Source organism: Arvicanthis niloticus, chromosome 6 (assembly GCF_011762505.2).
Source record: "Arvicanthis niloticus isolate mArvNil1 chromosome 6, mArvNil1.pat.X, whole genome shotgun sequence".
NCBI classification, from domain to species: domain Eukaryota; kingdom Metazoa; phylum Chordata; class Mammalia; order Rodentia; family Muridae; genus Arvicanthis; species Arvicanthis niloticus.
In genome coordinates this window covers 6,620,163-6,646,717 of record NC_047663.1, presented here as the reverse complement: position 1 = coordinate 6,646,717, position 26,555 = coordinate 6,620,163, and the positions used below count along the sequence as shown (strand labels likewise).

Below are 26,555 nucleotides of genomic sequence, written 5' to 3'. Positions count from 1 at the left end.
CCGTCCGGGCGGCACAGTTGGATTGTCAATCAGCACCCTGGTTCCCGCCCCATCTTCACTAGGCCCCGCCCCCGCCAGCCAGTCCAGAGCGTTGGATCAGCGCATGCGCGCAGGTGAAGTTGCTTGGGGGTGCAAAGTGGCGGGTGAATGGGGGTGTGAATGAGGCTTCGTGCTGCTGTGTCCCGTCTAGGGATCCCGAGGGAGCAGGCCTCTGGTCTAGACCAAAAGATGAGGTGTGAACGTGTAGGAGAGAAAATCGGATGTTTTGGCAGTTGAACCTGAGGACCCCCCACTAGGGGCGGGGATCACTTCCTCTTCGCTCCATCCTTTCCCGGGTTGCCCGCAGCGACCTTCGTCCACGCTCAGAGACCCATAGCTGCTGGCTGGAGCAACTGTGCCACCTAGTGGTGAGCGTCAGAGCGACCCATGATGTCACGGCGGGGGACCCCAGCCTCGAGGAGGTGCTTTCGGAGGCTGGGGTGGCGATTCAGCACCAGTGTGAGCCGGACAGCGCCGCCACCCCTGGCCTTTGAACCCTGCTTCGGAGCCCCTCACAAGGGATTTTTTTTTTTTTTCCCCACCGTGAAGGAACTCCGAAAGTCTCTGGACCACTCCTAACATTCCCATATGGCCTCCACTTTGCAAAGCTGGTATTTGAGGGCTCACTGCTCTCCTCTCTCTAAGCATCTCTTTCCTGCTGGTGGTAGGACACAAGACATTCAGGGCTGCAGAGGTGAGAGTAACATATTTGATTATTCATGATACATCCAGACGCCAGGTAAAGTTTTATTAAAGAGGAGAGGAGCCCCCAGAAGCGCTGGAAACAGAATAGGTGAGTTTTTGCACTTCTAGAAGCCTGCACTTCGAACTGGGTCCCGCAGCCCGAGGTACACGTGTGCAGACACACACAGGACAGGTAGGAAGGCGCGACACTCGAGGGTGAATTTATGATCTGGAGTTGCGCGCGGATCGAGAACGGCGGCGCTAGGACCGCGCGGAGTGCCGGGGGTGGGCGGGGCTTCACGCTGCGCGCGCAGCCGCAGACGGCGGCCAGATGGAGCCGGAGCCCGAATCCGAACCCGAGTCTGTGGAGGTTCCCGCGGGGCGTGTGCTCAGGTGCTGCCCGGCCCGGGGGATGGCGTGGGGTGCGTGGGACCTGGGACCGAGCGGGGTGGCCTCGGTGCTGACCACGTGTTCCCGGCCCTCCCCAGCGCCTCGGAGCTCCGCGCCGCGCGCTTGCGGTCCCAGAAGCTGCCTCAGCGGTCTCATGGCCCCAAGGACTTCCTCCCCGACGGCTCGGAGGCCCAGGCGGAGCGGCTGCGCCTGTGTCGCCAGGAGCTGTGGCAGCTGCTGGCGGAGGAGCGCGTGGAGCGCCTGTGAGAGGGGCTGGGCCGGGCCGGGCCGGGCCGGGTGGGCGGAGGCCGGGGACTGCCCGTGCAGACCGAGACGCCCCTTCCCCACTCATCGCCAGGGGCAGCTTGGTGGCCGCGGAGTGGAGACCAGAAGAGGGCTTTGTGGAGTTGACGTCTCCTGCGGTGAGCGTGCGGGGCACCTCCGCGGCTGGGGGATCCCCCTTCCTCTGTCTGCTTAGCTGCTTTGTGACACTTGGTCTGCTCTCGCACAGGGGAAATTCTGGCAGACCATGGGCTATTCCGAGGAAGGACGGCAGCGGCTTCACCCAGAAGAGGCCCTGTATCTGCTGGAGTGTGTGAGTGGGGTCCTGGAGGTGTGGGGAAAGGGTTCCGACCGAGCAATGGGAAGGATACGGTTTGGTGGACCAGGAGGAGTTCAGAATTACGTTTTCAGTGAAGTTATTATAGGCGGACTTTGAAAACAGAAAAGAATGCCACCGGGTAGCAGGGATTCTACTCCTCTCACTGTTGGTCATGCAGTGATGCTTAGGTGTGTGGGGAGAGGGTCAGAGCTAAGAGGGTGACCCTGTTTGGCTTGGGCACTGCACGAAGTGTTCTCAGCTAAGCTCTTGGTCCACTTCCAGGGCTCGATTCAGCTCTTCTACCAAGACCTACCACTGTCTATCCAAGAGGCCTACCAGCTGCTGCTGACCGAGGACACCTTGAGTTTCCTGCAATATCAGGTATCAGTTGCCTCCCAAGGTGCCTGCCATTTGCTAACTCAGTGAGTACTGACCGGTACCCCTGAGGATGCAAGCACAGAGCCACATGCTATAGGAGAGACACGGGCTTATATTCTAATGGAGACTGTCAGGTTTGGGGGATTTGTGTTGTCGATAAATTATTAAATGATACACATACCCAGAATAGGAGACAGAACTGAAAGAGTGAAATCTCCTTGGAAGACAGGTGTTTGCTTATCTATTTTTGGTGCTACTGAAAAGTGAAGCCAGCAGTCTATGCACGTTAGCAGACACTCTGGCACTGAGCTGTAGCCCCCTACCCTCTGTTTATGTTCTAAGATAGGGACTTTCAATATTGCACAGGCTAGCCTTGAACTTACTCTGTATCCCAGGCTGGTCATGAGTTTGGGATCCTCCTGCCTCAGCCTCTCTAGTAGCTTGAACCAACAGGTCTGGTGAGGATAATATTTATAATGGAATATGATCCAAGCAGTCCCACGGCTTGGAACCTGGGGCTATATAGGAGGGGACTTTTGGGGGAGGGGTAGAGGAAATGGCTTCGTACAGTAAGTCTTTGTTACTTTGTGGTTTCTTCTTTTTCCCACTCTTTATGCCCCCAGTCTCATCCCTTATCACTAGATAGGAGAGAAAGGAGAGCAGGGAGAGAGAGAGAGAGATCGCTGAATGTAATTTCTCTCTTGTTTCTTCTTTGAGCACTACTGACAAACTGCAACCAACCCCTCCTGAACGATCAACAACCACCAACCCCACCTCTTGGGGCACTAGCATTTAGCTACCCTCTGAAAAGTTCCCAGAATTCCAAATATCACACAACTGCAAGAAAAAAAAAAAATCTGCAGATGGCAAAAACCATGCCGCTGCTAGATCAGTAAGCAAACCATAGATGCTGTGGATGGGCGGAAGCAGCCCTGTATACCCAGACCAGAGATTAAAATGAAAACATGTCACAATTCTGTGTTTTTTAAAGAAGCCAAAAATCCCCAAAGTGTCACTACGACTTGTGCTTAGAGAAACTGCTAACTTATTTTAGAGAGTGGACATCTCTGCAGGCATGGTGACTTGTGTTAGAATTGTAGTACTTACAGGGAGAGGGAGAAATACTACTTTTGAGTAGTTTTTTTTTTGTTTGTTTGTTTGGTTTTTTTTGTTTTTGTTTTTGTTTTTTTTGTTTTGTTTTGTTTTGTTTTTCGAGACAGGGTTTCTCTGTATAGCCCTGGCTGTCCTGGAACTCACTCTGTAGACCAGGCTGGCCTCGAACTCAGAAATCCGCCTGCCTCTGCCTCCCAAGTGCTGGGATTATACTTTTGAGTAGTTTGAGGCCAATCTGCTGTACATAGTTCCAGGATAACTAAGGTTGCATAGCTGGAGCCTTTCAAGCAAACATATAAACAAAAGGTACATCTAAGATTTTCCTTTTCTTCTCTCAAGGTCTTCAGTCACCTGAAGAGACTGGGCTATGTGGTTCGTCGGTTCCAGCTAAGGTACGTCCCTTCCCCTGATTACCAGCCACTGTGGTCCTGGGACCTTTGGCTTGAGTGCAGCTCCCTGGGGCTGAGGTAGAGGTGTTCGGTGGAGAAGCATGTGGGGATGCATTCCATTACTGCACTTTGGCTTGGTTTGTTGATAAACTGGAACCCAGCTCAGCTAATGACCAAGCACCTTCAGCTCACTGTGAGCATCGAGACAAAGAACCGCAGTGGCCATCGTGAGGCACGTAGACATGCAGCTCACTTTGGGAAGCAGTGCATGGGTGAGGGACTGGGTGAGGACTTTACAGTTGAGGTGGTTTCACATTTCTTATGCTGGGCTAGATCTCCCCTCACATTACCTCAGTGGTCCAGCTTTGCTGAACGCCACAGCCACTTTCAGACTGGTGGGGCCTATGCAGTTACACAGTCTGTCCCCAAAGGTCTAAAACACTGTGCCCCTGAAAGTGGGTCCTGCCCTAGGGAAACAGGCATGGCTTTGTATAGAAGTTCCTCCTGAGGCTACGTCATCACTCACCAACATTATTGAGTGCCTGCTGGGCCCTGACCTCATGGCTGAGGAAGACCAGAGCTAAATCGAAGCCTCTACCCACCTGTTATGTAGTAAGGAACACCCATGATAGCATCGCTTTGCAAAACTGGTAGTTGGAAAGCTTCAAGGCTCAGCTGTGAAGACCTACCCACACAAACCCACACAAACTGGTCCCCCCCCTTTTTACCCCCAAGTATTTATTTATTTACTTTATGTGTGTGAGCACACTGTAGCTGTCTTCAGACACACCAGAACATTACAGAACCATTACAGATGGTTGCAAGCCACCATGTGGTTGCTTGGAATTGAACTCAGGACCTCTGGAAGAGCAGTCAGTGCTCTTACCCTCTGAGCCATCTCTCATAGAACTTGCTGTAGTAAAAAGATGTACTGTGCTGTTTGGTGGGTGAGGTCTTGTAATAATAACAGGACTGAAATTCAGATATAATGTGAATAGACACTCACGGCAGTACTACACCTGAACCCTGCAGCGCTGGGAGCCATAAACATTCATAGTGGTGGGAAGGGGACAGTCCTGGGGCTGTGAGCACAGAGGACCCGAGATCAGTCCCTCAGAGACCTAGTGTGTTCATCTTCGTATTCCCCGCACTGGGGAGGCAGAGACAGGCAAATCCACGGGGCTCAACAGCTAGCCAGCCCAGCCTAATCAAAGAGCTACAAGCCAACCAGAGACCCTGACTCAAAAAACAAGACAGACAGTTCCCCAGGACTAACTCCCAAGGCTCACTTGCATGTGCTCCCCCTCTGTCACACACCCTACTTGAGAGCAGGGAAGGATGCTATAGCCGTAAGTGGTAAGGGTCTGAGACCGCACTGTATGACTGAGCAGAGCAGAAAAGATTTTAAAGCAGTGTGTTAGGACAATGTCAGCTTTTTCAGGGGGAAAAAACCATACAGACAAACAGTCCTGGTGTGTGCAAGAAATAATATAGAGAGTATTGCACACACCTTTAATCTCAACATTTGAGAGGCAGAGGCAGTGGGATTTCAGTGAGTTCAAGGCCTTCCTGGTTCCAGGACAGCCAGAGCTACATAGTAAGAAGATCTTCTCTCAAAAAAAAAAAAAAAAAAAAAAAAAAGTTACCTGTGGGAACCTGACTGGTTTTGTTTTTGTTTTCCTCCCACTTCTCCCTCCCCTTCCCCTTTTCCGTTTTTTTTTAAAGACGGGGGTTTCTCTGTGTAGCCCTGGCTGTCCTGGAACTCACTCTGTAGACCAGACTGGCCTCGAACTCAGAAATCCGCCTGCCTCTGTCTCCCAAGTGCTGGGATTAAAGGCGTGTGCCACCACCGCCTGGCTCAAGGTGCTTATTTTTATCTTTGCTTTTTTTTTGTATTTTCCAAGTCTTTCTTACCTACGATTAATAATTTGTTTTCTGTGGTGCTGGGGATGGAAGCCAGGGCATAGAAAGCTCTCCCTGTGAGCTGCACCCTAGTCCTACTAATCATGCATTGCTAGTTCTTTAGGAGCATCTGGTCACACTCAGGGACCTGAGCAAAGGTGCGTGACTAGGCCCTTGTGGCTGTTCCCAGGTACCCTTCCTTCTAGTATGGCTCTGCCTCTGACCTCTGCCTTGTCCTCTTGGCCAAGCCCCCACCAAGTCCCATCTGCGGCAGTGGCAGTTTGAGAGAATGGACCTGTTGCCCACCTCCTGTTCTTACCCACAGCTCTGTCGTGTCACCTTACGAGCGGCAGCTCAATTTGGATGGCTATGCCCAGTGCCTGGAGGATGGGTCTGGCAAGAGGAAAAGGAGTTCCAGTTGCCGGTAACTCACCTGCTACTGCCACCCCCAGGGATTACTGTCAGGACCCCAGGGAGTACATGGGCTTAAGAAGGGGCCTGAGTTGCTCTCACACAGGCTTGAGGAGACAGCAGAGGGTGCACCTCAATTCCAGTGAAGCATTCATGTCTTGGGGTCAGTGACTAAGGGATAAACGTGCTGCTCTTACTCCTGTGTCTCTCAGGTCTGTTAATAAGAAGCCCAAGGCCCTGCAGAATTCCCTGCCGCCCGTCAGCCTGGCAGCCTCCAGCCCACCTGCCTGTGACCAGAGTAGCCAGTACCCAGAGGAGAAGCCTCGGGACTCAAGCCCCGGGCAGGGCTCAGAGCTCCCCTTGCAGTTTCTGGGGTCCTCAGAGCCTTGCCCTGGTCTGGCCAGGGAAGATGTGGGGTGTGGCCAGGAAAATGACAAGATAGAGAATGGAGCCAAGGGGACCCCTAAGCTACGCTGGGACTTTGAGCAGATCTCATTCCCCAACATGGCCTCAGATAGCCGTCACACCCTCCTGCCTGCTCCAGCCCCAGAGCTGCTCCCGGCCAATGTCATTGGGCGAGGGACAGATGCTGAGTCCTGGTGCCAGAAGCTGAACCAGCGGAGGGAGAAGCTTTCCCGGCGAGACCGGGAACAGCAAGCAGAGGCCCAGCAGTTCCGGGAGGACGTTAACGCAGATCCTGAGGTGCAGGGCTGCTCCAGCTGGCGGGAGTACAAGGAGCTGCTGCAGAGGCGACAGACGCAGAAGAGCCAGCCCAGGCCTCCACACCTATGGGGCCAGAACATTACCCCCTTGCTCAACCCGGATAAAGCTGATTCTCCAGGTACCCCTCACCCTGAGCTGTACCCCTGTAGGCTGTTGGGAACAGAGAGAGACTTTTGGGAGTGGATGGTTAGACCAGGACTGGCTAAGGTCTGAGGTGTGGGAGAAGGCTGTGCAGTGCAGTGGGACCTATTCAGGCTGTTCTGTAGGTGGTGGCAGCAGCCACAGGGGGGACAGTTTCCTGACTGTCATTGCCTTGGGGGATGAGTGTTGTGCCTGCATCCTTAAGACCATATCCAAGATTGCTGGATGGCTTTGGCAGCAGCCGGTTATGGACCTCCCCTCTTCTACATCCTGTTAGCCGAAACATGCTGGCACCACAGTAAGAAGTTCTAACCGAATAATAGGAAAGCTTACTGTCAGCTCTCGGTTATAAATGCATGGAACTAAGTATGTGGCCTGAGCTAAGTGTAGCAACACATACAGAACTCTGTAAAGGCGTCCTGGGGACATGGTAGATTGTAGGTGAGTTGAGTAAGGTTCCCAGATAAATATGTTCTAAGTACTGCCACTGTGGAACGTAACTTACACTGAACACATTCTGGTAGATCTGGTGATCCTAACCTGGGTAGCAGGATCTGTCAGTATCACGGGAGTGTGTAGAAGGTTGACTCCCTTCCTCAACATCTTGTAGCCGCGGTCCTGCAACATATCTCTGTACTGCAGACAACACACCTTGCTGATGGAGGTTACCGGTGAGTCTCAGCCCTGCTCACTGTCTCCATGACACTGGCTGCCAGGTGGAGCAACCGCTGGGATTTGATTCCTGGAGTTGGGTGTGAGTCAGAGGCTCACCTCTGGGACACCTGCCTACATACTTAGCTCCCAGTGACAGGGGACAAGGAAGAATGACAAGATGGTGGCTATATCCCCAACGATGCTGCTCTGTAGAGTTATTATTAGGAAAGGGTTTGGTGGAGAGGGAGGTTTGGTGGGCATGGAGAGGAGAATCCTTGTCTTAAAGTTTCTTACTTGGCTTATAGGCTGCTGGAGAAGTCTGGGGGCTTGGAGATCAGCTTCGATGTTTATCAGGCTGACGCTGTGGCTACGTTCCGGAAAAACAACCCTGGCAAACCCTCTGTGCGAATGTGCATTAGTGGGTATGAGATGATCGAGCAGTGCCTCTGGCTGCTGTCAGCCCATCCCTTGACCCCTGCCACCAGTTTACCAGTCCCTGAGAAGAATCTGAGGTCCAGAGGGGTTAAGTGCCCCTATCTAAGGCCATATGGCTGGTTGGTGCCATGGCAATCCAAGATTCCCCATCCTTGGCTCTATGGTACTGGCTTTTTTGGGTAGTCTTTCTCTTCCTCCTTAGTCCTGGGCTCACTCAGCAGAAAGGAATTGACTTGGAGGATTTACTGGCTAAAGAGTGGTGAGACCTCACACCTCCTATCCCTCTACTCTGGGGCTCTCCTGAGGCACTCATCAAAGCCATGGAGTTTGCAGAAAGCAGCGGCCAGTATTCTGTGTCCCTAGCTTCTGTCTTACATTAAAGCCTTTGTGCCCTGGAAGGCCATGGGTGGGCTATGATTGGTTCTCAGTCTAATCTTTATCCTCACAGGTTTGATGAACCTGTCCCAGACCTCTGCAGCCTCAAGCGGCTGACCTACCAGAGTGGGGATGTTCCCCTGATCTTCGCTCTGGTGGACCATGGTGACATCTCCTTCTACAGCTTCAGAGACTTCACACTGCCCAGGGATCTGGGCCACTGAATACAGCTCTGGGGATGGCTTTCTCTGGGGGACCTGGACTGCTCTCAGGGACCATGTCTCTCGTACAGGACTCACCTGGAACTGTCCAGGCCATTGGAGTCTATGGTCCTAGGTGTCTTCTGTCTGTAGGGAAGTGCACGACCTCGCCTGGCTACTGTGCTTTCAAGCCTGCTGCCTGGAAGTTCTGCCTGGCAGTGACTCCCTCCCCTCCTTGGATCTCAGGACTTGTTTTCAAAGGCCCAGGAGTTGGGTTAGAAGAGAGGATGCTGTGCCTTTATTCAAGGGGGTGCCTGATTCGTGCCAAAGCCATTAAAAAAATATATTTTCTGCTGTGGTTGAATATACTTACTGGAGTACCCCTTCCCTTCATTCCTGATCTGTCCATTCTTGGGGAGGAGAACCTGGTGGATCATGGGAGAGCATGAGCAATTGAACACGGAATGGAATTGATGGACTTCTGAAGAATACCAATGAGACGAGAGTCCAACCTGTCAGTCCTGCCCTGAGGACCAACAGCTGGGTGGTGGGTAGGAGGGTGGCTCAGGGTCCCGAGGTTGGATTGTAGTCCAGGCACTCTGAGGGACCACCCAACTGCTAGGTGAGCCTCCAGTTTGTTACTCTAAGCCACTCCTCCCTAGTTTGAGCTGACTCCCCAGCCCTTGGATCTCAGGCTTCAGCAGGCCTCTCTAAAGACAGAAGTCGGGGGGCTTTGAGTAGTGGTTAGGGGGTTCGCCATTACGTCTTCCCATACCACTTTACTCGTGGGTCTGAAACCCGCATCTGCCGGTCATTATATTTGGATGGAATGCTCTCTTGAGAATCCCGCCCTGTTATGCCCCTCACTAGACAGCCACGGGAGGGAAGTGAAGCCTTGCCCCACGCTCTCTTGCTTGGCTAGTGTGCTTTCAAGTCCACTGCCTGCGTGGAGTCGCGTCCATCCTGGAAAGCACCCAGGGACTATTTCCTCTTCCCAGAGGCGGTGGGACACCTAGAGCTGTGAGCAGCCCTGTGACCAGGTGCGCATACAGGTGAAGGCGGGGTCAGGCCTGCCGCGCTAGGTGCGGCTTCTCACCGCTGCCCCGCCCCACACTACTGGGGCCGCGATTGGCTGGAGAACGGACCCCGCCCTCGAGGACTCCCAGGATGCGCTCCCGCCCCGTCGGCTCAGCCAAGGAGGCGGGGCCAGGGCGGGGCGAGGGCTCGGCAGGCTCGCCCTATATGTAAATCGCAGCGGCTCCGCCTCCCACAGCTCGCCGTGCCGGAGGTGAGCAGGAAGCAGACGGCCGCCCTGCAGCCCGTGGGCCGGAGCAGGGAACCGGAGTGGTGGGTGACGGCCGCTGAGAGACGCCGAGGCCTCGGGCAGGGCCCGGCCCGCGATTGCAGGTGAGCCCACCTGGCTTTACAGGACCTTTTGGGGTGCAGACCACTAGGGCGGCGCGTCTACGGAGGATCCCAGTGCCCTGGGTTTCGCAGGCGGGTCTGAGAGGGCAGCGCCCAGGTCTGCCCTGCTCGCCCAGATCTCCGACGTTTGGCTCGTCCCGGAGAAAGACACCTGTAGAAAGTGTCGCTGAGAACTTGTCTTTTCCTGTTCCGCTCCCCGGATTACCAAACTTGGGGACTCGGGTTTGCACAATCGTGTTGGCTTTCGGGAGCAGGGAACAGGTGTCTGGCGTGGCTGGGTGCGGGGGACACAGTGAGCAGAGACACCGTTCCCGGACCCTTTTGAGAGGCGCCTCGACGCAGAGCCGGGCGACCCGGCTTCCTGTGACCCGGCGTCGCCAGCGGCGTCTGGAGCGCGTTACCTTGGCGGCTTAGCTCTTACCTCTGCCATCTGGGCGCTCTCCCCGCCCGCCCTTGTGCCTCCTAATCCTCCGACTCAGGAAGTCCGCGGGTGGGACTTGGTTCTCTCGTAGAAAGGGGGGCCTTTATACTCCCAGAGCGGCTTTGGACACCTTTAGGCGATGGTATTGAGACCCAGTCTGTTTTGCACGCCGATGGGTGGGGGTTACACTGTGGAACTTGGCAAAGAGTGGAAAATTCTTGCCAGAGAAAGTGTGCTGTGCTTTTGCTCGGTTTGGACAGTTGGTGGACACACTGGGCCTTAGCTGGGGGAAGTGACCATAACTGGGGTAACCGCGCTGTGGCTCTTAGAGGAGTTTCACCTGAAAACAGGTGAACTTCCGGTAAGGAGGGCGGGGCTTAGATACCGCGTCCCTTCCCACAGGGACCCTTATGTCGACGTAGTCTCTAGAGACCCTGTGTTAAAGTCCATTCTGAGCTTGAAAAAATAGATGTGTCAGGGTAACAAGGAAATGTTTGTGGGAAGAACCGAGCTGCGCTGTGGCCTGCCTAAAAAATGGCAAGTTAGCTTTGGGAGAAGATCTCCTGGGTCTATGTATGTCAGTGCATAGACCGGCAGGAGGAGGGTGGAGGGAAAGATGTCTCAACAAATGAGTCAAGTAATTTTCTTTTCTCTTTTAATATTTATTTACTTATTTATTTATTTATTTACTTACTTACTTACTTACTTACTGGTTGATTGATTCATTCAGACAGGTTTTCTCTGTGTAGCCCTGGCTGTCCTGGAACTCATTCTGTAGACTAGGCTGGTCTTGAACTCACAGAGATCCACCTTACCTCTGTCTCCCAAGTACTGGGATCAAAGGTGTGCTAAACTGCTCCTCCCTCTCCCTGCCGACACCTGGCTCAGGTTGTTTTCTTCATCTGTACACAGAATATTTGACAGGACTCAAACCAAGCTCTTCTGTTCTCTGATCAGCTTGGACCAGTTCCCTGGAGAGCATTTCCAGATCCTTACATCTCTACACTTCCCTGAGGCAATGGCGGCTCCTCTCCAGGGACAGATTGGTATCATTTTAATCATATTAAAAGATTTAGTCTCAGCCGGGCAATGGTGGCATACACTTTTAATCTCAACACTCACAAGGCAGAGGCAGGCAGATCTCTGAGCTAGAGACCAACCTGGTCTACAGAATGAATTCCAGGCCATCCAATGCTACACAAAGAAACCCTGTGTCAAAAAAAAAAAAGGCAAAATTTAGTATCTTTTATTATATTTACATTTGTGTTTGTGTGTGTGTGTGAATGGACATGTTATGGTGTGTGTGTGTGTGTGTGTGTGTGTGTGTGAATGGACATGTTATGGTGTGTGTGTGTGTGTGTGTGTGTGTGTGAATGGACATGTTATGGTGTGTGTGTGTGAATGGACATGTTATGGAGTGTGTGTGTGTGTGTGTGTGTGTGTGTGTGTGTGTAGGCCAAAGGACAAGTGGGAGGAGTGTTGCCCTTCCTTCCACCATACAGGCCTTGAGACTTGAACTCAGGCCTTCAGGCTTGGCTCCAGGTGCCCTCACCTGGTGAACCATCTTGCCAGCCATAAAATAACCTCCAATAAACAACAGTATCAGAAAAAATAAATAAAGGGAAGGCTCAGATGATCCCTGTTCATTAACATGGAGCTTGGTGTGTGGCTCACACCTATCATCCCAGCACTCCTGAGACTGAGGCAGGAAGATGTCTGCAAACTGGGGAGACAAGACAAGCCTCTTGGTCTTATTTTATTTTAAATTCCTGGGTATGTGTGAGTGTATGCCACATGTGTACAGGTGCTTCCTGAGACCAGACAAAGACATCAGAGCCACAAGCACTTTATGTGGTATGGGTGCTGGGAATGGAACTTGAGTCTTCTGGAAACACTGTAAATGGTCTTCACTGTTGAGCTGTCTCCCCAGACCCAAGACCCTTTTTCAAAGACAAAAGGGAATGGAAATCTATAGTTATAAAAACAAATGCATCCAGAAAGTGGGAAGCAAGGCAGAAAAAGATTCCTTTGCCTGCTGCCTTTTCTTCACACAGTACCTCATCCTAGGAATCAGATGACTGTGAATCCTACCTTACAGTTCTTGCTAAATAGCCTGAGGCCCGTCACTTAACCACTCTGGGCCTGGGTTTCCCAGAGTTGCTGAGAACATGAAGTCGGTTAGCTCAGATGACCTAGTACATAGCCGGCATCCACTATGCAGAATTTGTTAATTTTCCTAGAAGCATTAAAAGGGACCAATTAGCCCCATGTAAGCTTTTAAATAGGCACCTGGCCAGCTGAGGGAACTTGCAAAATCAGTGCTGTCATGATTTTGTGACCTCTTGAAGTCACTGAAGCTGAAGATCAGAATTTTATCATGAGGCCATAGGGAAGGACAGAAGGGGTATTTACTCTTCTAGCCTTGACATCTTCTTTCCCTGACACTTGAAAATTCCCTTAATCTTTGGGAAAACTGGGGTTAAGGGTTGGTAGACTTTCTCTCCCCCCCCCCCTCTGTCTGTCTGTCTGTCTGTCTGTCTGTCTGTCTGTCTTCTGTTTCTGCTCTCTACCCAGGCTTACTCCATCCACTCTACACCCTGTATAGGTGAAGGGCAGGGGAGTGAGACATCGCCCTTCCTCAAACAAGTCTGCTCTTCCTCAAACAAGCCCAGTCACACTTGAAGTTCTCCCTCCCTGTCTCCCTACTCCTGCCTGGCCTAGGAGAAAAAGGAGTATGGGGAAAGTTTGGAGTCTTTGCCTTCAGCTGGTAGCCACTTGGTATCTTGTAGAAGAATCTGAGTAGGTCTGACAGATCCTCTGAGACCTTGTGGGAAGACGTAGCTTCCTAGTTTTCTAAGACAACCAGGAGCAGCTGTTGAGACACTTGAGTTGGGTACCACGGGAGGCTAGAGAAACTGACACTGCCTCTGCAGGGTGGCTCCTCAGCCCAGCACTGGCAGCTCACCCCACTCTGGTTCCGGGAGGCCCTCTTATCTCTCTCCTCCTGAGCTGGGCATGCCAGGTCTGCTTGGCAACTTTTGTTTTCCTCTGCCCAGGTACAGTTTAGGCAGGGAATAGGAGAGGAGATGGGTGTTGCCATCACCCACCTGTATGACCTGCCCTCCCCAGTCTCTGCTCTGTAGCTGTGTCCAGCGTTCTTTGAGATGACTTTCTCCGTCTGCCCTGCCTCAGATAAAACTGGTCCTTTGAAGAGTCACTTGCCCTTCCCAGGAACCACGAAGAATTCTTGAGCTAGGAGAGGCTCCTTTGGGCGTGGGGACAGGGAAGCCAAGAGGTACCTGACTCTACCCTTTAGGAATTCAGCAAGAGACTAGGGCCCTCTCTTGAGGGATTTGGCTTGGGATTCTCAGGGTGAATAGTATTAGAATTTAATAATATTATTCTGGGATCTTGTCAAGGATATCCCAAAACCACAGTCTGTGACAGGCCCTGTAAAGTTACCCCAGGGGATGCTGCATATCTGAGGTGACCTTTGCCTGAGTCTTGAGAACAGGATGGGAACATTCTCTTAGGACCTTGTAGATTCCACCTCAGCATCTTTATGGTCAATGAATAGAGAAGACCATGCATAGCTAATCCCTGGACTGTCCATCTGTTTAATCATTGATTTAACAGAAGGTTCTCATTGTGTCTTGATCCTGGGCACTGGATGTATCCTTAAAGCAAGGTCTCTGTCATGACATTTTCTTCCTTTCAAAAAGGTAGGAGATCCTGAGTGACAGGCAATAAACATAGCTAATAACCATGCAGATGATACCAGTTGTAAGGTAGGAAGAACAAAGATGGGTTGGGATGTGCTGTCCGTCATGGTATAGAGCTGGCTGTCCCTTTACAAGGTTAGGCTTGCCAAGAGGGGGATGGTCAAGCCAAAGACTTGAGAAGGCAAGACAATTCTAAAAGTAAAATCAGAGCACCTAAGCGTGTATCCCTGGGGATACCCCTGGATGAGTCCCCTCTTCCTATCACTAACTGCTGGGGACAACTGTTCATGTTTAAGGGCTGTTAGGGGGCCCTAGGATGAGGTTGGCCTGGGGCCAGGTAACCCAGTCGAGCTGCCTGTCTGTGTCTGCTGCACTTTACTGCATTTCTGGAGAGCCTGGTTTTAGATGGCAGAAGAGGTAAGTGGGCATCCAGGAGATTGTGTTTAGGCTTCCCAAGCTCTCAGGGGCCCCTTCACGGGCACCAGACAGAACACTCAAAGTAGCTGAAAGTGACCAGATGATTCTAGAGTCAGACAGATTGGGACTCGGCTCCTACTGTTTGGGACTTAGATCAGTAGTATGTCAGTAAATGCAGAACTGGAGGGGAGGGGCTTAGCTGCAGCTAGCTCTCTCCCTTTCTTGACCTGACAACAGCCACCCCACTCTGTCCCATGAGCTTCTAGGTCCCATCTACATGAAAAGTATCCTTTATTTGGGGTTTGCTGGTCATCAGACCTGCCAGGGGCCTTTGTAAAGCAGCCATGGACGTCTGAGTTGGCACAGACAGTAGCAGCTGCTGCGGTGTCTTAGGGCCCTGCCCTGCCGCTCTAGCCGTGGGAGGTGCAGGGGTGGTCTCACATCCGCCACTCAGAAGGCTAAAGCCACACCAGCACTGGCCTCACACAGGATGTTGGGGGGGGGCAGCTGCTAGATCAGTGACATGTCATGTCGTGGGAAGCCCAAGCACGGGACAGGTGACGAGAGCTTGGGGTCCACAGTTGTGCTCCTAGAGAGCAGGAGGGTTTACTGGCATGGCTCCAGCACCTCTTGTTCCTTAGGCCGACCCAGCAGTGCACAGCCATGTGAGCACCTCCCAGCACATCAGGCCTTTGTTCTAGAGGACTGTCCTGTCCACAGCTCCAGGACAGATGGGCCCAGTTTGGCCACACCTTGTTTGCAGAGGATAGATTAGCCCAGGCCCCCCATCAGAGCTGTTTAACCTGGAGATCTCTGTGTCCTCCTTCCCAGGCATGGTCACATCTGCCACACAGTCAACTGCCCTGTGCAGTTGCTCTGTCTCCACATTCACCACTCCCTGTTAGATGGAAGCCTGCAAAGGCCAGTGTGAAGCCCTGTGGGGGTGGGGCAGAAAATGAGAGAGAAAGAAAGGAAGAGTCTTTCTTCAGGTCTTTTTTTTTTTTTTTTTTTTTTTCCAGGCAGGTATCAAGGGGTGGACTAGACCTATCTTGGGCCCAGGAATGTTATGTTGACAGGGGAATTATAGGGGCTGATAGTGGTAAAAAAAAAAAAAAAAAAAAAAAAAAAAGAAATTATTTCCAGATCACTACCATAGCTCTCAGGCTGGTTCCACACCTAAAGCATAGATATGTCAGCTGAGCTCCAGTGAGCCTCCCTGAGTCCTGACTGTCTGCCCCTGTGGGATGAGAACAGGGAGACGGTTCATGGGCTGGGCTGGTTTTGCACAGAGGGTGTGACGACCAAGGATGGAGACTGGGCCATCTTTAGAAGCTGGGGTGGAGGAGCCGTTTCCCTAACAGAAGCCCCAATCTCAAATAGCCACATGGTGACCCAAATGACTGCCGCGGTTCCCTCTTGGTGTCTGATGTACAGGTCTGAGGGCTCCTTGATCCAGTTCTTTGCTGGTTCTTGGTTCCTGGTTCCAACCAGCTGACTATTGAGTACACCCCACTTTTGCCCCAGATGGGGTCTATAATGTGGTGTCCAGTTTACTAAGGTCAGCATGGCTAGACAGAAATTCTATGTCCAAAGAGCAATTCCACCAACAAGATGGAGACAGCCCTCCCAGCCCCATCACACTTGGGGGCCCTATCTCTTTCCCTTTGATTCTCTGTACCCTGCAAATAAACCAAACACTAATGCCATAACCTTTTCGAGGTGTTATCTAATGTCTCAATATTACCAGTGTATTCTACCTGGCGTCAAAACCCTGTGCACTACTTTCTCATGAAGTAGACTTCTGTTCTGTTCACAGCAAGCCTTCTGTTGCAGGGTTGAGCCCCCTCCATGGGTTCTTTGTCACTGTTCATCTAAGGTTGCTTCTTATTTTCCTAATAGCTTACTAATAATGCTAGGGACGGACGGGTGGCCCGCCCGTGTGGTCCTAAGTAACTTTTATTTTATTAATTTTTAGGTGTATGTGCATGTGAGTGGTACACGTGTGTGTGCGCGCGTGTTTGTGGTAGGGCAGACAGCTCTTCTTCAGGTGTCATTCCTCGGGTCCTGGCCACCTTGGTTTCTTGAGACAGGTGTCTCACTGGCCTGGAATGCACCGTACATTAGACTGACTGTGCAGTGAGCCCCAGGGATCCTCCTCTCTCAGCCTCTGCCCTGAGATTACAAGCACACACCTCCACACCAGCGCTTTTACCTGGGCTTTGGAGGTCAAGTTCCGGTCCTCATGCTCGCAAGACAACAGCCTTTCTGGCTGAGCTAAGCCCTAGCCTAAAATATGATCATTTCAAGCATGGCCAAGCATTTACAATCAGGACAGGCTCAAGTGAGGAAGGCTTTTTTGAATCTTGTTGCTAGAGGGTCAGGAAGATACTTCAGACAGAGCAGTGGGAGGCCAGAGCCAGCAAAGGCTATGGGTGGAGGGACCCATGGAGCAGCCTTCCCTGAGGCCCTGCCTCTGGCTGACCTTTTCATCTCTCAGGTGCTATGCGAGTCTCTCAGCCTGGACTTGCCCCAGTGCTCCTGGAATGTGTTCCTTGTCGTGGCCCAAGGCACCATGCCTCCTCCACCTGCCTGACCCCTACCCCTGCCCAAACCTTATGCCAATAATGCCTGTCACCGAGGTCCTGAGTAGGGGATATGAGGAGAAAGTAGCAGGGAGGGGCCAGTTTTAGACTGGGGTGAGGGAGGATTTGAACAGTGGGCTTGTTTGCAGGGTATCCTAGGCAAAGTGTCCCAGGTAGTGTACCGTGAACGCATAATGCAAAGACGCTGAACAGTGACACTCATCGAGCCTTTCCCACCCCCAGCCCCTGGGTCCTTGACCTCAGCATCTTGCTTTGTTTTCTCCTTCCCACTCTCCCTCCTTCCAGAAGGGTCTCTCGTGGCCTGTCTGCCTCAGGGCTGTAGGTTTGCCCCCTTAGTCTTTTACCTCCTCACTCCCCAGCCGTAAGGCTAGGCAGGATCTGCCCCATGTCAGACTTCACTGCCCCAGCCTGACTTCCAGGTTCCTCTAGAGAACTGGCTTATCTGGGGTAGATGGCCTGGAGTGGGGGAGGGGGCTTCCTGAACGGAGCCTAGCCAGGCCCTTGAGCCTGTCTTCCTCCTCTAAGAAGGGGTAGCTTGTTTTCATGTCTTGCCTTGGGGCAGTTACAGTGCCCCCAAGCCTGTTCTACCTCCACTTTGGTCCCAGCTCCTAGGTCACTCTTCCGCCTCCCTGGGCAGTGTGGTCTTGAGGGATGAGCAGCGGTCCCCCCCCCCCCCAAAGGTCGCTGAGCCCTGCCAGCTAGTTCTTAAGAACACTCTGAAAGCAGTGACCAGGCATCTGGTCCCAAACTGCTTGGTTAGCTTTGAGCTCATGGCCTGTGGGAGTATGTGCGCGTGCCCCTGCCTTTTAACTGCAGCCTTATAATTAGGCATCTCCTCTTCTGTAATAGCTGTCCCTCGTCGACATCTTTATAAGCCCCTCGATTCCGGTGTTAGTCACACTTAGGGTCAGATCTGAGTTCTGCCGCTTCCTATGCAGTGGTGACCTTGGGTAAGTTGCTTAGTCTGTGGCCTGGTTTCCCTTGTCAGGTAGGTGTTCTCCTTAGCCTCTCAGGTAACTTCCACCTGAGCTGCTGTGTAGTGTTTACCCTGAGCTCACAAACAAGAGGGCAGAGGTGGTCAGAACCTGGAACCCACATATTGTTGAGGTTCTCTGGAGGAGGGAGGACTCACCCTCGGTGATTCGACGTTTCTACAGTGAGCACAGACAACTTGAGCCATACATTTTAGAACACATCAACAGGTACATTCAGGGGGTCTGCAATGGGGCCTGGTAACAGCAAGTGCTCAGAGGGGCACTTGGGTAGGTGGTCTGCACTGAGTGTTCTGCCCTCCTGACCAAATGGGGCATGTCCCCTCTCTCCTGCCACTCACCACCTTGCCTGGTCACTTTGAGCTCATCTGGGGTCCTTAGCACAGATGGCCCTGGTTCCTTTTTGTCCCTTCTCTGGAGTCTGCTGGTCTCTTTCCTTTCCCAGGGAGTCATTCCTAGCTTCCTGTGCCTTCTGACCCAGTGACCTCAGCTGGGGAGGGGAGAGCCTGCACCCCAGGAGCGGTAGCTGCTGATTTACGAGCTTGCACCACCCTCCCCCACGGCTGGAATGTTCAGCTAGCCAGCTCAGCTGTCTGTTCAGAGGCAGAGATGGCTGAAGTCTGGGGCCTGTTTTCACTCCAGTCCCTGTGCCCCCAGTACTTGATGCCCCATGCTTGTTCTCTGGCTTGTTGGGGTGCCTCAGGTGGGTACCCAGACTTTCCCACAAACCCCCCACCCCACCCCTGAAAGTGGGAGGCTCTGCAGTGGTCTTCCTTTCCTAAAAATATAAAATCCCTAATCTCTATCCCCCTTCCCCCACTGCAAATCATGGCCTTTTGATTGTCCCCAGAGGGTGACAGTTCCCCAGACACTGGTCCCTGGTGTTTGGTTTGGAAGTGGCTTGTCCCACTGATCTTTGCATTTGCAGGCGATGTGGCTCTACCCTTCTTTCACAACCTGAATGTGTTATGACCCCTCCCAGTGTGGCAAGCCCTAGTTACACACACACACACACACACACACACACACAAACACACGTGCGCACACTGTCTTGTCCCCTAGAGGTAAGGCCGTAGGGGGTTGCCTCCAGCAACTAGGGAGCCCCAGTCTTAGATCCACAGGGTCCTTTCATCAGCCAAGTCCTGGCCATTTAATTGATTGATTACAGAACTGAGGACCTAGGGCCTTGCATGCCTGCTGCCAAGTGCTCTACCGGTGAACTGTACCCACCCTCCCTCCAACCTTCCGCATATCTTTCTGGCCTCAGTCTAGATAGGAAACACCTCCCCTCCCCCAGTTAAGGCTGGGTGTCCCTGTCCCTGTCCCTGCCCCAGCTTGAGCACTTAGCTCACTTTGTTGGCCTGTCTGTCTATCTGACGCTACCCGCAGTAGCTCCTCACTAAAGGGGGCTGGCTATGTTCGCTTTCTCTTTTCATCTAGAGTGGGACGAAGGAAGCCATTTGTGTAATGGGGCTGAGCCCCTGTGTTCCGAGGAACGTGCCAAAGATGGTCAGCAGGAGACTACTTCTGGGTGCTGAAAGTCAAAGCCACCCACTCATGTCCCCTCCCCCAGGGAGAGTACAGAAATAGTTTCCCCCTTGGGCTGGGAATGCTTTCTATGGTGGGTGGGTGGTTTGGGGGCCTTGAGCTGTTTTCTTTATTAGGTACAGATAGATGTCTTCTCTTGATTTGGGCTCCACGGGGGCCCCTGAGAAAGGAGGCCTCTTTTAGGGGTGGCCCCTTCTCACTTTGTACCCCTAAATGGCTTTAAACTTAAAATCCTCTGTCTCCCCAGTCACTGAGGTTACATGTGCGCCACCATGCACATCTGAAAAGGAGACCTTCTGAGTGCCCAGTCAGAGCTCAAAGACAGGGGATTAGCAGTGAGGCGTGAGGCGGAGCTAGGACTAACCTAGAGACCCCAACAGCCTCCTAGAACCAGACCTGAGTCCCTAGCACTATGGGCTAAATGAGCCTTTGACAGGCTGCCTGAAGAGCCAGCCCAGCTGTGCCAAGCTTAGCCCACAGTGGTATTCCTGCTAAAACTGCCCCAGGCCCTTCCCCTGTTTGTCCATTTGAGGCACTGATCAAGGAATTTCACAGGACAGCTCTGAGGGAGGCTTGTGAAGTTTCTCTTTCTGGATTTTTATGGTTTTTTTTTTTTTTTTTTTTTTTTTTTTTTTTTTTTTTTTTTTCAGAAAACAGGTTAACAATTAAGCTAATTGAGCTTAGGGCCTGCTGGCCTTCTTTGTTCCTCTAAAGCTGGGCTAAATGGCTTCCTCCCCCAGCTTCTCCTGATGCCATTATGGTAACTGGTGGCTTTAGAGCATCAGCCAGGGAGAAAGACAGGGCTAGACCTCCAGGAACCAAGGCCTCACTGACTTCCTGTCCTGGGCCCTTTCAGTGAAGGAAGCTCTGGAAAGTGCAGGAGCAGATGGACTTAGGAAGAGAGGCTGGTGGCTACTGGCTTCCTGGCAGGCATGGTTCTGGGCCTGGGCTTCAGCAGCTGGGGCTTGGGTGGTCCTGGCCTTGGGTGGGCCTGGGCCTGGGCCTGGTTGATCCTGGGTCTTGAACACTTGTGTTCTGGGTGATCCTGGCCCTGGGAAGCTGTGGGCCTGGGTAGTGCTGGGCCTGGACAACTGTGGGCCTCGGTGATCCTGGGCTTGGACAGCTGTAGGCGTGAGTGATCTTGCGCCTTGGGCACCTGTGTCCAGGATGATTCTGGCCCTGTGAAACTCTGAGTCTAGGTGATTTTGGGTCTGGAGAACTGTAGGCCTGGCTCAAGGGCATTTTTGGTTTCTGCAGGTCTGTGGTGGGGGCCACAAACTAAACAAGATGAGACGGTTCCTGAGAACTGGACATGACCCTGCCCGGGAAAGGCTAAAGCGGGATCTGTTCCACTTTAACAAGGTAAGGGGTGAGGGAGGGCAGGGGAAACCCTGGCCTGGGCTCCTCCCTAGGTCCTGAGGCTGGGGAGTGACACTGTCTGAAAAGCCCCCTGGAAATCTTAACTGGGAAACAGACTAACAGTTCCTAGAAAGAGGTATATTGTTACTGTTTGTTTGTTTCTGAGACAGGGTCTCATCCTGTAGCCCTGGCTGGCCTGGAACTCACAGAGATCCACCTGCCTCTGTCTCTGCGTGTTGGGATCAAAAGGTCTGTGTCACCGTGCTGTCTAGGAATAACATTGGGCCTGGGAGTTGGAATTCCTTGTCCCAGGTCTCTCCCTGGCTACAATTGACGCTGAGAGTTACGACACCAAGTCCCTGTCTCTCTACCTATGACAGGCACAAAACAGTCAGCCCTGCCTGCTTTGTCACAGGGCTACCAAGGAGGCTAAGGGACAGAAAAAATGAAAGCACATTGAGTCCTGAGGTATAGTAACAACCTTATGATGCTGAGGCCTCAAGGACCACTCCATACTGCCCCAAAGGAAAAAGCTTTCTCTACAGACTAGATTCAGCCTGGTGGGGACCAGCACCTGAGGGAGTGGGGCAAAGTGGCATCTGAAGCCCCAGGAGCCCTACTGCTGGGCCTCAGAAGGCTAAAGAGTGTGACAGGGTTCATTAGCTTCCAGCTACTGCCACCCAGCATCTGGAGCTGCTTGGGGGTAATTAGCCTTCTCTGTCTGCTTTGATCTATGTCCGAAGTAGATTGCAGGTCAGGAACAGCGCAATCCTTTTCCCAGTCTGAATCTCCCGGCCATGTCTATAGGTGGGATTCTGACTTTTTTGATACTGAGGATTGAGCCCAGGCTATCTAAGGAACTGAGCTATCCACCACTGAACTTTGGTGCCAGCCAGGAATTGTGCCTTTTATTGGGAATTTGGTGTGGGCTTCCCCTCACTCCAGGAGTTAGTGAATGAAAAACCCCCTCCTTTCTGGGTTCTGTTTTTCCATTTGAGAAGTATAGAAGTTGGCTTACCCAGATCCAAAGACATCTTTTCTGCTTATGAACCAGGAGAATGTCGGCCTGTCACCTATGCAGTGGGCTTGTATACAAATGTCTCCCGGAATAGGACAGCTTGTGGTTAGCATGGTGCCTCAAGAAACTTAGCTGCTGTGTTTTGTTTGCTGGATGGTGCCTCCTAGATCTGTGTCCAGAAGTTGGGTATAGGGGCCCAGCTCACCTGTGGGGTTGTCACCTTGGAGTTTGTCATGACACCTGCCCCTAGAAGCAGGTGTCCCTCAGTTGGTACTTCTTTCACTGGCTGGCTTTTAAGCCATAGACTATCATCTGGTGCAAGTGTCAGGAACAGGGTGACACCTGGGCTTGCTGCCCACATTCCTGAGGGAATCGGTCATGAGTGCTGGGTGGGACCTACAGCCAGTACCTGTCAGCTGTCCTGAGTGACCCCCAGGTGCCACTATTGTCCTTGGTGATGCTAGGATCTCTCACTCGGAAAAGGTAGCCAATTCCAGCAGAAACCAGACAGACTGGCTCAGCAAAGGGATAAACCCAGGCCTCTATTCCTGTATGCTGTGGGTGAGGCGAGGGTGGGGCAAGGGTGAAGGACTATTACCCTACCTCAAATGTGCCCCATTGGTGGTCCCCAAATAATGCGACCTCTGTATCCCTGGGCATCATGGGGTGTGGGGGTGGGCTGGAATTCTTTCCTCCTTGACCTGATGCTACTATTCCAACTTAACAACATCCAATCTGTACAGCCTGAGGCCTGGCTCTGTAAGACTTGAATTGGTAAGGCCTTTGCCCTTCAGATTTAGCGAGGGAAAGGGCTGATGGCATCAAATTCTTCATCTAGTGGGTAAACAGGAGGAGCTGGATGCACCAAGCTAGACCTCGGGGTTCTAAGGGTATGGTGGAGCCGGCAGGATGGGATTTGAGGGTAAAGTCAGATTCTGGAGGACTTGAGACTGAAGAGTTATACCCATGGCAGCTACTCGCCTGTGGTCCAGGGGAGTGCTGTACCCTCCGAGTGGCTTTGATCTTGTCAGTGGGTGTCCTGTTGACAGTCTAGAAAAGGTAACCCAGGTTTCTTTCCTGTCAGAGGATGGCTTGACCAGGGTTTCTCAGCCTCCACACTGGTGACGTCTGGGGCCTGTTGTATTGAGAGGATTGTTCTGGGCATTGTAGTTAGCAGCACCCTGGTTCTGACTAGATGCCAGTCTCAGGCCTCTGCCCAGATGTGACCACGCTATGTCTCCAGCCATTGTCAGTTGACACCCAGGGCTTCCGGTTGCTCTTGGTTGAGAATGTCTAGAATGGGAGGGTGCAGTGGGGGCTGAGGGGGCAGAGAAAGAAGGAAGGTAGGTGTCAGGAGGATTGTGGGGTCTCAGCAGGAACAGGAAGGATTCATTTTGAGGAGTGTTGCACCTGGACTTGTTTTGAAGACAGGGTCTCATTATGTAGCCTTAGCTAGCCTGGAGCTTGCTATATAGACCAGGCTGGCCTTCAATTCAGAGATCTGCCCACCTCTGCCTAACCCTAACCCTCTCAAATACTAAGATTAAATGCTCATGGTATACCCCACCATGTCTGGTCACTCTGACTATTTTGATTAGAACAGGACAGAAAACAGTGGCTTCTACTCATGGAGAAGCATCTGGTCCAACGATGAGTATTGACTGACCCAGCACCTGACGGTCCGTTCATTCACTGGGAGGCCTCGGCAGGTGGTACATCTCTAGAAGATAGAAGACGATCTTAGATTAGATTTGGGTTGAGTGAGAAGTAAACAGATCCTGCGTAACAGGAAGGGCCAAACACGTGTGTCCGCGGAGTGCAAGGCTAAAGGCCACAGAATCAGATGGAGCACGGACTGCCCGTCAGACTCCACACAGGAGTTCTCCCTGTGGAGGTTAGGACCCGCTCCTGCATGGTGGCCACTCAGTGTGGTCATGTCTGGGAGCACCACCCTGAAGGTCAGGCTATCAGGCAGCATGTTGTGGGCTTGGGGTGCAAGAAAGGGACAGTGACATCACCATAAGCCTGCCACCCAGACAGCCTACAGATACCAGCTTCTAAACCAGTTCTAGGCCTTCCCCTCCAGCCTCTTCCAGCCAAATTCTGTTATACCAGTCTTGCCTCATACAAAACAGGGACATTGCCCTGGGGCCATGAGGGTTACCGGTACTTGGGCAGGAGTTGTGACTATAACCAGAGAAAAGGCTGGCTGCCAGGAGACCCAGTCTAGGTGGAGAGCTGGATGCCGGGCTGGTTGTTACAACGCTTGGGGCGGGGACTGGGAGCCATGCAGCCTGGGCCTTGGTTCTGATTCCGCTCTCACCATGTGACTGTGTAGACAGTGATTAGCCTGTCTGTCCCTCAGTTCCCTCTTCCGTGAGGTGGACGTTGCTAGGCACCGTAATGGGGGCTGGTGTAGTAAACAAGGTTTATTGCTCTATTTATTTATTTTAGTTTTTTTCTATATGTATACGTGTTTTGCCTTCATGTATGTGTGAGTACATGTGTGCCTGGTGCCTCCGGAAATCAGAGGAGGGCAGTTCCTAGTACTGGAGTTAGGGGAGTTGTGTCCCACCATGTGGATGCTGGGAACAGATTCTGTACCCTCTGCAAGAGCAGCAAGTGCCTTTGACTGCTGAGCCATCTCTCCAGCCCCGGGCTCAATGGCTTCTTATGGGCAGCATCTCGTAGCACAGTTTGCCCTTTGTTGAGCTCTTCTCACAAGGACTCACAGATGGCTGTTGTTCCCACAGGTAAGGAAACTGAGGTCTCCAGTGGTTGGCAGCCTAAGCATCCCGAGGGCATCTCCCCGGGATGATCTTCAAGGTCTTGTCCCATCTGCTCACTGGCTGGTGGCCTGAGGGAACTGCCGACTTCACCTCTTGGAGCTCAGTGTGTTTACCACTTGTAACCTCTTACCACACTTACCTCAAACCCAGTAAGAGAGCTCAGGTACTGTACAGGGCCACTGAAGACTAGCTGAGGGAAGGGGGCTACCTCAGGGGCTGGACTTCCTCATCAAAGTGAAACCCTGCTCCTTGAACATTGCTTGGGGCCTGCTTGCCTCCCTCTGGTGAAATCCAGGCACCTACCAATAGCCACACCTAGGTGTGAGCAGACCTAGGCCTAGGTGCCTAAGCTGGGTTGCAGAATCCCGCCCCCGGCCCACCTCCCTCAATAAATGGCGTTCCCGACCAGTTGCCCAGCCCAGGCCACATCGTTTTGTTGTGGCTTTTGCCTACATGGGCATCAGTGTCAGATGACAACCACACAGAGAGGCCAAGTTGCTTGGGCCAGGAATCTGAGCTTACCACACCCAGCATCTGGCAGAGCCACTGCAGGCAGGTGGATGTGCCCCTCCTCCCTCCTCCCGTGGCCCTAAACACCTTCCAAGGGCTCTCTTCTCAGCCCCCTGACAGACACTACAGGAGGAGAGGCCTCCCCAGCTGAGTGCAGGGTGAAGGACAACACCCCCTGCCCACACCCCCATCTCTCACAATCTCACAGCAACTTGAGCTAATATTACAGTCTGGCGGCTTCTGTCCATCTTTGCTCTCCTTTCCCTGTCAAAAGAGCTCATTGTTCGCTTCTCTCTTGGCAGAGGTCACCTGAGCCCAGGTAGCAGGACAGGAAAGGGGCTGAGGAGACGAAGGGAGAGCTGCAGAGCTTTGGTCCACCTTCTCGTTTTATCCTGAGCTAGAGTTCTCTGGCGTCTGGGAATCCCCATGCTTGCTGTATCCCCGAGGCTGTATCTGCTGCCCACATGCTCTGGATACAGGGAGGACTCTGTTGCTGGTACCCTGTGGGCACCTCCTTTGAGAAAGGACATCTTTCCCTTCCAGGGACCTGACTAAGGTGGGGGATTACCAGCATGTAGAACTTACGCTCAGATGACTCTGAACCTTGGAAGTTTACATGAGTCTTAGTTGTGGAAGGGACAGCCAGTGTGGGCAGGGCACTTAGGTACAGAGTGGTTGGGACAGACTTTCCTTCCCTTACCTGCTTTCTTTCCCCAGGACACACCCAGGCTTCCTCGTTCCTCTATGTGCCCCTACCCACAGGGTTTACAGCGCCCAGGCCTGGCTTTCCCTCTTCACGGAAGCACTGACCTGAGGAGTCATCGTTCACTCAGGCTCTGTCCAGGGAACATCCTGGGGAGCTTATGTTCCTTTTTTCAATTTTGAAGGAGCCTTAGTCCCTCAGTGTTGTCAGCTTGAAAAGATGCCCTGGGGGCAGGGGTACACTGCAGAAAACTGAGGACCCTAGCAGCCAGCTGGCCTGGGGACAGTTGTCACACCGGGGTGAGCAATCAGAACACACTCTGTCTGTATTCCCAAGATGCTTCATGTTCAGTCCAAGGACACACTGCTCAGGGCATCATGGATGCCATTCTGGTGAGGCTTAGTGAGCCTGATGGTGCCTGTTCTCATCTTCAAGGGCAGAGAGGAGTGGTCACGGTGTCCGTGGACTCTGAAGGAAGTGAGAAGATGGGGGATGCCCAACCTGTGCAGCAGGAAGGATTCAAGCAGGATTGGAGAAGTACTTAAGAGCTGATGGGGCAGCACATGGCCTCAGAGTCCAAGAAAAGCTGCAGCTCTGTTTCTCTTTGACTTTT

General features: G+C 52.5%; 2 protein-coding genes across 12 annotated transcripts in view; both read left to right on the top strand.

The window, feature by feature from the left end:
• The first annotated feature begins 158 nt into the window (after positions 1-158).
• On the top strand, positions 159-8,786 carry Tsen54 (tRNA splicing endonuclease subunit 54). 4 transcript variants are annotated; one of them, XM_076935462.1, is made up of 11 exons: positions 159-407; positions 589-1,116; positions 1,212-1,376; positions 1,472-1,535; positions 1,625-1,708; positions 1,997-2,095; positions 3,545-3,597; positions 5,822-5,920; positions 6,120-6,748; positions 7,382-7,442; positions 7,731-8,455. In XM_076935462.1, the coding sequence occupies exons 2-11, from the start codon at positions 1,055-1,057 to the stop codon at positions 8,041-8,043; spliced, it is 1,629 nt and encodes a 542-aa protein (XP_076791577.1). In that variant the 5' UTR covers positions 159-407; positions 589-1,054; the 3' UTR covers positions 8,044-8,455. The 4 variants fall into 4 exon arrangements, with proteins under 4 accessions (XP_076791577.1, XP_076791579.1, XP_076791578.1 ...); XM_034504464.2 differs by lacking the exon at positions 159-407 and having other exon boundaries at positions 607-1,116; positions 7,731-7,847; positions 8,309-8,786; XM_076935463.1 differs by lacking the exons at positions 159-407; positions 7,382-7,442 and having other exon boundaries at positions 597-1,116; positions 7,731-7,847; positions 8,309-8,786.
• Positions 8,787-9,698: 912 nt separating this feature from the next.
• Llgl2 (LLGL scribble cell polarity complex component 2) overlaps positions 9,699-26,555 on the top strand; it is a 34,229-nt gene continuing 17,372 nt past the window's right edge. For 6 of the 8 annotated variants that reach the window (XR_013110910.1, XR_013110911.1, XM_076935460.1 and 3 more), the window contains exons 1-3: positions 9,699-9,842; positions 20,821-20,925; positions 26,378-26,479. Coding sequence is in view for 6 of the 8 variants with exons in the window: in XM_076935460.1 (XP_076791575.1) it covers positions 20,851-20,925; positions 26,378-26,479 (177 nt within the window). In the remaining 2 variants the exon portion in view is untranslated. The remainder of the gene's footprint in view (positions 9,843-20,820; positions 20,926-26,377; positions 26,480-26,555) is intronic. The other 2 variants (XM_034504454.2, XM_034504453.2) reach the window with 1 other exon arrangement.

Excerpts from the sequence above, each read along its gene's own strand:
- Tsen54 (XM_076935462.1), top strand. The coding sequence starts at position 1,055 with ATGGAGCCGGAGCCCGAATCCGAACCCGAGTCTGTGGAGGTTCCCGCG. Across the intron at positions 2,096-3,544 it reads TGAGTTTCCTGCAATATCAG|GTCTTCAGTCACCTGAAGAG; the intron begins GTATCAGTTGCC and ends TCTTCTCTCAAG. Across the intron at positions 3,598-5,821 it reads GTTCGTCGGTTCCAGCTAAG|CTCTGTCGTGTCACCTTACG; the intron begins GTACGTCCCTTC and ends TCTTACCCACAG.